Source organism: Elephantulus edwardii, unplaced genomic scaffold, assembly GCF_000299155.1.
Source record: "Elephantulus edwardii isolate Elephantulus edwardi_28Jun2011 unplaced genomic scaffold, EleEdw1.0 scaffold00056, whole genome shotgun sequence".
NCBI lineage: Eukaryota > Metazoa > Chordata > Mammalia > Macroscelidea > Macroscelididae > Elephantulus > Elephantulus edwardii.
The window spans coordinates 17,282,901-17,292,701 of NW_006399806.1; the positions used below are offsets into that span (position 1 = coordinate 17,282,901).

At 38.9% G+C, this 9,801-nt stretch overlaps 1 protein-coding gene across 2 annotated transcripts in view; it reads right to left on the minus strand.

The window, feature by feature from the left end:
- Positions 1-1,754: 1,754 nt before the first annotated feature.
- The window catches only part of CEP57 (centrosomal protein 57kDa), a 35,758-nt gene continuing 27,711 nt past the window's right edge, over positions 1,755-9,801 (minus strand). The window contains exons 7-11 of one of the 2 annotated variants that reach the window (XM_006887332.1): positions 7,997-8,104; positions 7,377-7,454; positions 5,583-5,824; positions 4,235-4,379; positions 1,755-2,268 (exon numbers count right to left, since the gene is read on the minus strand). In XM_006887332.1, coding sequence (XP_006887394.1) covers positions 2,044-2,268; positions 4,235-4,379; positions 5,583-5,824; positions 7,377-7,454; positions 7,997-8,104 — 798 coding nt within the window. In that variant the 3' untranslated portion in view covers positions 1,755-2,043. The remainder of the gene's footprint in view (positions 2,269-4,234; positions 4,380-5,582; positions 5,825-7,376; positions 7,455-7,996; positions 8,105-9,801) is intronic. The other variant, XM_006887333.1, reaches the window with a different exon arrangement.

A 9,801-nucleotide genomic window follows, 5' to 3' on the forward strand; every position in this document is an offset into this window, starting at 1 on the left:
GGCTAACTTGTTCTCTAGACTTTAGGCACTTCCAGGGAGTTACCCGATTCGATTCTGCACCATCTTCTGTTGTACACACATCCACACGCACTCCCCCTTATCTCACAGCATACTGCATGCATTATAGCACCACTGCATGTGTCTTGCAGAGATGCATTCCATTTTACTAAGGTTGGCAGCCACACTGGCAAGTGAATTTGTAAATTCACAATTTGTAAATTTGTATATTCACAAATTTGGCTATTCACTAAAAATACTCGAGGCTTTCACAGACACTTGCAAACATGTAGAAGTGAAAAATTCCTAGCTTAAATTGAACAAGGCTGTTTGCATAGCAATCATGTTTGAAATGCATTATAATAAAACTACTGCAAAAGAAGTGGATGGGTGACACCTGCTGTAAGCTTAAATTTGGCTAGTATTTTTCTTCAGTTCCTGCCTGAGGGTATGAGAGGCTGGAATGGATAGTTAGCCATGAACCCAGTTGAGGGCTGGATCTTATCTGTTGGGCTACTTTTCTAATTAAGAATTATATCTGTTATAATTCAAGTACTGTTAACATCATTTAATGACCTGAAATTCAAGCGAAGGGGTAACAAACACTACATGCAAGCAAGGGTTCACATAGAATTTTAGGAGAATCACAAATATCCCCAAGAGGAGGCCTGTATGTCTCGTGCTCAAGCAGCCACTGTACTTGACACTGGCTGTCAAGAGAGAATCCTTTGGCTATGCTCTATGTTAGCCAATTTCAGGGGAAGCACAGGAAGGAATTCCTTTAAAAGCATGAGTGTGTTCACTAAGTATCTTATATTCTATATTACAAACATCCTGGGTTTCTAAGCAAGCACAAAAATGGGAAGTTATTAATATAATGTTAAAATCCTATATTAAAATGCATTTTTTTGAGATTACAACATATTATGCCTTTGTAAACAGGCTGGTAAGGAAAGTTTCCATTGTTTCCTTAAAAGAAGCTGCTTTATTGATTGACTTCAGTGGTGAATTTATAAATATTAACATGTCTTGATCTATTAAAAATTATAACTTACATCATGAACAATACAATGCACAGGCACAAGAAACAATGCACTCTTATTGTACACTAATAAAAACACATGTCCAAAGAGTCCCTTAAGTTTCAAGATTAAAAACCATAATGCCTTGATTGAACAGCATGATTACAAAGTTAATATTTAAAAACAGCAAATATATACACTTTACAGTGTTGTCTTCTCATTCTCACTTTATTCCAAAATTTCATTAATTTATACTTTAAAAAAATAATTGTGTAGTTTTTACAAGTAGTTGGGTTAAAATGAATGCTTAGGTCATTTTCCTTCCCCACCGTCTTTCATTTTCCTTAGTGGACTTGAAAGTAAAATCAATACAAGCTTATTTAATATCGATCGTTGTTTGCCACATTGCAAACCAAACAGGGAAGATAAGGGTTCCGAAGATTTAAATGAGTTACTTTAGACTCTGAGAGACTATGGAGGAGTGTAAGCAATCCTTTGAAAATGTGCCAGACATATTTAAATACAGAAGACCTATACCAGCAGTCCAAACATTTATTTAATTGCTGCTTGCACTGGACATTTAAGTGTATGCCAGGGGACAATTTGAAAGACTGACTTTGTAAGCAATCGTGCCTATAGGTTATCCTCTTATTTTGATAATGTATACCTAACTGTATGTAGATCTATAAAGAATTACTGCTTTTTTTAAAAAAAAATATTCACACCTACAAGTAAAAAAACCTGGTAATCTGTTTACAAAGTGCAATTCATCAATACAACAAACCCATCTCAAACAAAGCAGCAAAAACCTGTGGCTTATTGGCCTTAATCCTGTGGTTTCATTTAAATAGTTTAACATTCAGCTGTGCCATATATAGCACAAGTGTGTGTAACAAAGCTTGTGGCCCATAACACCAGCTACCAATGAATTCTGACAGAAGAGTAGAAAACCTGGAATGTAAAATGGCAACATCTGATTGATGAAGTATAGATCAGCTGAATAAATTTTATGACCCGGTACCAGTCAGTAATCCCATGACAAACTACTGCTTTGTAACGAACTCTGTATGGTCTGCATGTCCTTCAATAACTGGAGATTTTTTCTGCTTTTCTCTCCAGGTCTCGGTTTGGTAAAGTCCTTCTTATTTGCAGTCCCTGAAGAGCGACTGCTATTAGTTCTGTCTTCAGCAAGAGGTTTTTTGGTAGTTCTTATTTCTTTCCTCTGCTTCTCTATCTTCTGTTTCTCCAGCTGCACCAAACAATATAGGCGAAGTAAAAGGAAAGGAGAACAGTGAAAACATTCTGATGGAGAAGCAGCCCCAACACACAAAACCAAAAGTACATTCTAACATAAGGTTTATAAAGCTTAAAATCCCCAAAACTAGTCATTTAAGCCAACTCTACATTTCTGGAGGACAATCGGATGTAAAAGATGCCATAAGAGATTTAAAAAAAACACCAAACCACCCACACAAACCAGCCTTAAAGTGCTTAACGTAAGTAAATGTCTGGTGTGATGTCAGAAGAGAGTGTTGTTGAGGAACGGATTAGGACTAGAGAGAGAAGCAAGGGTGGTTGGGGGAAGCCTCATGAAAGAGGGGGGAAATACAGAGAATTAAAGGATAGGAAGGCTTTGGCAGAAAGGAGTAGGAGAAAGACATTCCAGAAGTTAACTTTAGCAAGTAAAGAGCATGTTCCAGATTAATGAATGATGCAATGGTAATGTAATACTATGAAAAGAATTTTAAATTTTATTGTTACTCCACTATTTTAGAATTAAGAGCTTTATTTCGACTTTAACTGGAGTGGCGTGAGCATGCTGCTCCATTTGTCACCAGCTGCCATAGTGCAGATTCTAACTTGTCCTACATGTAGGAGTAGAACTGGTCCTTACAATTTTCAAGGCTTGACTGTTTAGAAACAGATGATCACCATAGCTACACACTGAGTCGTGAACCGCCTACCCTTTTGGCTAGTAGTTGTGCACTTAATTGCTTTTATCCCTTAGGTGTTCTATCACCCCCACAAAAGAGCCCAACCTAACTATGTAGATACCAACTCTTGGCCGCCCTCCACTGTTTCCAAGGCTGTACAGCAAACGGTAAGAGACTCTTCATTGCTGGGTTTGAATCACTGACTTTTCTGTTGGCAGTCCAGTACTTAACTGGCTATGTATACCACCAGTGCCTCAAACTTGTTCTTGAAATGACTCTTAAATTCATCTAGACAGATTCAAGGTCATGCTCAGCAAATAATTTGTGAAGCTGAACTCTTAAGAAGACTGTGGCATCAGGATGAAGGCAGACATCAATAACCTGCATTACGCAGATGAAAGAACCTTGCTTGCTTAAAGTGAGGAAGGTATGAAATTGTTGCTGCAGAAGATCAAGACCTACAGCCTTTGGTATGGATTACATCTCAATACCAGCAAAACAAAGGTCCTACCACAGATCAACAGTCAACATTATGGTAGATGGAGAAAGGATTGAAGCTGTCAATAGTTTCATCTTCCTTGGCTCAATAAAAACTCTGTACCAGCAGTCAGGAAATCAGGAGATGTATTGCACCAGGCAAGTCCTCTGTCAGGGATCTCTACAAAATGCTGAAGAGCAATGATGTCAGTTTGTAAACTAAGGTGGCACTTGATTCAGGCCAAGGACTTCTCAATCTAATGCTATGCACCGGACAACTGGACAATGAATAAGGATGAGAGAAGAATTACTGATGCCTTTGAATTGTGGTGTTGGAGTACTGAATATCCCACGGACTGCTAAAAAACAAACAGGTATGTCTTGAAAAAGGTGCGGTTAGAATGCTCCCTGGTGGCAAAGCCTCCTCTCTTCTACTTTGGGCATATAGCTAGGCAAGGCTGTTCCTTGGAAAGGGAAATCATGCTTGGAAAGGTGGAGGTAAGCGATTGAGTGGGAGACCCCCAATAAGGCTGACAGTGACTGCAGCAATGGGCTCTCATGTGTCAGAGATGAGAACAGAACAAGGATTGGACAGGGTTCAGATCTGCTGTTCATAGGGTCTCTGAGTCATATGCGACAGCATCTAACAACAGCAAGTGCTCTTCAAAAGTCTTAGGTAAAGTTAGAACCACTGAAATTCATGGCAGTTAAAGTTCACTCATATGGTAAAGAACTGCATTGCCATTCAATTAATATGGGGTGGGGGAGGTCTTTAGAAACTTGAGTGAAAGGAAATAGAATTACCTGGGCTTGATATTTTCGAACTTTAGTTATCTGATTGGCTTTTGCTTCCATCCTTCCAACTAACGTCTCCAGTTCACACTCTAAGTCTTCTTTGAGCTCAGCGGTTGGTGACTCCTGGATAAGTTTTGTTAGCTGCTGGTGATCACTATACAAACAAAGCAAAAGTAAGGTTTAGTTCTCGATTTCTTTAGTTATCAGTTACACGTTAACACTCAAGCCAATGAGGCAAACACAACTCTTAATTCCAAAGGGCTAACCATTTGTATTACTTCCCTCACATATTAAATAGCCAAGTCTAGAAAAGGATCTTGTTCACTCACATCCTAATTGTCAGTTAAGATCCATTCACTCACTCAGGACTGACTCATAGCTGACCCTCCATCAGGTTTTTGGAAGCTGTAAATCCCACAGGAGAATGCCCCCCTTTCTGCACAGCAGCTGGGGGATTTGAACCACCAGAAAGGCGCCACCTTTAAGAATAGCTAAACTAAAATATACAGGTAGCTAAACTAAAATATACAGGCAGTCTAAAGAGATCCATACCTATGCCTTTAAAAATTTGGTCAGAAGAGGTGCCTATGAAAAAGGGTTGACACCGTTCAGCTAAAAGTTGGATGTGCAGTAAAGTGAAGGTGACTGTGAAGACTCTGTTGTAACTAGGAGTTAGTTCAGTTGTTTTAAAAGAGGTTCTTGGTTCAATCATGAAGAGAAAACGGAAAAATGACAGCTAACCACAATGCTTTGAATGTGTGATTATTCCAGTATAATCAATAATCCAATTTATTAATGCATCACGGTTCTGAAAGGGCTGAGTACCTCTTCAGAGTATCTTATTATAGAACTTCAACCTATCTGACCCAGTTCTGGTTACCCTGACTAATGCATTATCAAAATTTAAGTTTGTTCCTTTCACTTTGATATTGTGACAAAACCAGTTCGAAGCCTTGTTTTAATCAAGTAAGAATTGTCCCCAATAGTCTGAAGTTCTGAGACAGTAACAATTAAAGGTAAACTTTGCCATTCAAAACATTTAACATTAGAGAAGAGGTTCTCTTACAGCTCACTGGCATCGGGTTGAAACCGACTTGTCAGCGGCTGTAAATGGCATGACAGGAGGGCACCCATTTCTTTCTTCCTCAGAGCAGCAGGTGGACTCAAAGATTTGGGATGGCAGTGCAACTCCTCACCCTCGAAGTCATGAGAGCTCCCTCTCCTACAGTCAGTGTTGCAAATATTGTGTCCAAGAAATATTTGCTGAGTAAAAACTAGAATTAAAACCTACCAAGAAATTCAAAGATGATTCAAGAACTACATTGAATTAAAAAGGTAATACAAAGAAACAACTCACAAGCTCATTTGCCCAAATTCATCCTGTAAAGTCTGTAAGACTTCAGACAACTCTTCATTGATGCTGCTGGAGGAGGACTGTGCTACTGGCAACTTCTTACTTTTACTACATCTTGAAGAGACTTGCTTTTCCAGAGGAACATCGTTGAGCACTCGATCATTACACAAAGCTTTACTGTGTTGCTTCAGTAGATGCAAGACATGCTGGACATTGGCTACCACAGCATGGCTAGGGCTGGTGGACTAAAGAGACAAAAATATCAGTTACAACTACACCCCCTTAACCTTTTGCCTCTTAACCAGTGTTAAAAAAAGATTCCCCCCCAAAGCATATGACTTTTACCTAACATACCAAGTCCCACTAATTACACTCCCTAAATATTTTTACTACTCTCCAATTAAGGGTATGCATCCTTCTGCATTGGCAGCAAGAATCTCAACCAGTCTCTCTCTTCCAACTCTAAGTTATTAGTGTGCTATCAGTTATTCTAAAACAGGATTTTGATAATATTCTATTTGAAATTCTTAGCATCAAAAACATGTTCCTGTATCACTTTTCTACCATTTATACTTCCTGTTCTCATGCCAACTATCTGCTACTGCTAATCACTCTTCATTATTAAATCTACCAAAGCCAGACCTACTGCTATCAAGCAGATTAATGGCAGCCCTCCACTGGGTCTCAGAGGCTGTAAATGTTTACAGGAGACTGTGAGGTAAATGCTAATCTTTACCTCACAGAGATGCTATAGCAAATTTGAACTAAAGACTTTTAAATTAGCAGTCCAACATGTAAAGTACCATACCAACAAGGCTCCTTCTTTATTATCAGGATATCTGCACAAACCGAATCTTTTATGTGGCAACTTTTATACCATTCATTAGAACTTAGTTCAGATATATCCAACAATTTATTCTTGGTTCATATAAAAAGAGACTGCTTCAAATGGAGATCCCCGGACAGTTGTAATTTCATAGATATATTGTTTGAAATAAATCACTGGTTTTGACTTTCACAAGACTGGGTGGGTCTCTGAAATAGGGTATGTATAAACTTACCATTTTTGGATTGGTCAGATTTCCCCCCATCCCATCAAGTTTAAATTAAGGAGGTTCAGCAACACAAGGGGGAAATCTCACTAAGAACCAGATACTGCATTGCGTATCCTTCAGAAATAGAGATTCCCGCACCAGCCGCCTCAGTGAGGAATGAGACTGACATGAGACAGCTGCTTGAAGACTGCCTCCCACCTGAGGGGAGATGCCATAATTGGCAGGATATGGGGAACTTTGTAACATCTACTAAAGCTGTGGGCCTGAAGGTCAAAGGGCCTGTGAGCATGCTTCAGAAGAGGAATTATAGCCTGTTACGGACTTGAGATGGAACTTGTTAACTTCTATAGTAAACCCCACAAACTGTGAGGATGGGTTCTGTGGGATCTGGGTGGCCACTGCAGTGGATTTTAGACCTACTAATAAAGTAGTACAATTGGTTTTGGGATTTGTAGAAATAGATATGGGTCTGTGGAACCTTAACCCTGTGGAGAAATGAGTGGGTGTAGGATATACAAATTACTGCCTCGATCTTTACCTGTAACTATACCATCTGCAAAAGGACGTTTCGCTTGCTCGTTCTCCTCTCTTCTCTTTCACCTATGCTTTATCTGTTCTGAAATGCTGCCTATTTCTCTTGCTGAATTCATAATAAAACCTTCATTCTTACTAAGTTCTACAGGGAGACCAAGCAAATGTTTCCAACATTTAGTAAGGAAAAAAAAAAAGTTTACCAACTCACCGTTCCGGCTACAAATGGCATGTCACCCAAGCATAATCTATAATGTGGTTTTGCAGGAAAATAGTTCCTAGAACCCCTCTAAAAAAAGGAAAGAATATTAGTTACTCATGTTGATAAAAGTTGATGAAACTGGAGCAATCATTGCCCGTATTTCTCCACGGAGCCCTGGGGGATTCAAACTACGTAAGACAGACAGCCTTTTGGTTAGTGGTGTAACCTGCTACCAAATACCTAAGTGCTTCAACAGCTAACTCCTAATATTTATCAACATGCATTACACACTAAATATGAAAGGTTAAAAATGAAAAATGTGCACCAGGTTAAAATTTAGTTACACTCTGAGATACACACACAAGGGGTAAAAAAACCAAAATTATAGTATTATGAATTAGAGTAATGAATTACAGTAATATGTGTAGATTAAAATGTGTTCATCTACATGAACACATGTTCTTATTATTTGGGAAAAATTTAAAAGGTATTATTTATCTTCATTTTTTACAATGATTAGAAACGGAAGAGACCAGTCCCTAAGCTGTATGTTGTATAGAATGAATGTCTGCCTAGAACTTACATCAAGTATACTCTGTGCCCTGACTAAACTGACGCAGTTTTCTTACCTTTTCTGGTGGTTTTGACTTCTTTTTTTTAATTCTTCTTGTGCTGGCAACATATGAAGATGACTTATCTTCAAAGATAAGTCTATTTGTTTCTAAACCAGTTTGCAACTAGGAAAAATATGAGAATCTAAAATTAGTGATCTACAAAAAAGCTGAGACATACCTGTACAGGCCAGTAAAAACCAAGAGTTGCAGCTGACTATAGCCATGTCTGTCAACAAATCGTAACTATTATAAATCAATACTGATCTTTCATTTGATCTTGAACTCCTCTTAGCATTTGTCCTTTCTTTAGCCTAAAACCACTTCAGCTCCACTTTCTGTAGCTGGTCCAAGAACTGTGTTTGATGAGTTAAATGAATGCCACGTATCCAGCTCCAAACTATGCTTCAGTTTTTCCTTCTCATAAATAGTACTTCACCACTGTGCCAAGCACAAAGCAAAATATACATCTTCCTCTTTTAAAACTCATATATTCTTAAGAAATGAGAACTTGCCTTTCCTCCAATCTAGTGATTTTTTCCCTCCCTTCAACTGAAAATTATTAAGATGTTTCCCTCTTCATGTAAAGCTTTCCTGAACTTTTTATAATAGTGGACCAGGACTTTTTATTATTATCTACCTATTTTACTTAGGATAATGTCCTTCCTACAGTTCTAGGGAGATGTGCTGGCCTAGTGGCAAGAAGCTCTACTGCAATCCTAAAGGCATATGGTTTAAATCCACCATTTATTCTACCTGTGAACTAACTTCTGTGCAATATATAGCCTCGGAAAACCCACTGGAGGATCACCTTTGAGTCAGTTCCAATTTGATAACATGCAACAATATTCCTTAGTCAACCTTCAAGCCTAGGACTGAAATAATTCAATTCTGAACAAAAGATAAGCCTATATGATGATCAGTCACTCCTTAAAACAATCAACCATATAAGAATAAAAGGGCACTACAGGAAGCAGGAGTGGCATCCACTTTCTAAACAACATGCCTCCAGAAACTCTATGAACTCTGATAAATGTTGATAGTTGTAAAGGGGCTTTAGGCCTTTTGTTCACAGGGTCACTATGAGTCCTGCTCAACGTAAAGGTAATCAACAACACAGAAAAGGCTAGAAATGGACAATGGAAACAATTACAGGGAGGACTTGCGCAGAGAGGTGACTGTAATAGATGTCCTAAAATATAACCAAAAATATGAACACTTGTGTGGAAAATCTGTTTGCTCTGTAAACTTTCATTCAAATCACAAAAAAAGGTTAAGTATTTAAAAAAGAACAACCCAACTGATCCAGATTTTCAAACTTAAACCTATGTATCAAAAATGTCTGCAATTTCTAAGGAAAAAAATCAGACTTCTAAGCTCCTCTCAAGATCTCAGGGATTTCCCAGTCCAAGTTGGGAAAACATGTATTCTAAATTTCCCAGGAAATGATAATGGAGCTGGAACACTTGGCAACAAAATCCGCTCAAGAATCTCAGTAGATCTATTTTCAGGAATATCTATTTCCACACCTAAAAATTCTTTGGACACACGTCTCTGGTGGTTTGAAACTGCTAATTGCTCTGAGGTAGAAAAGACAGGCACTCTCCTTCCAAGTGATATACAATCTCAAAAACTCCACTGAGCCGCCGCCAGACCGGGGAACGCCGCTGCCAGCCGGGGCAACGCAGTGAGAGGGACCCGGAAGAGACCAGGGAAGAACAACAGCCAGCCACCTACCACGGAGCTCCAGAGGAGCGAAGACTGTGAGACCCCAGAGGAACGAAGACTACGGGACACTGTGGGAACCCCCTGCAACCCACACC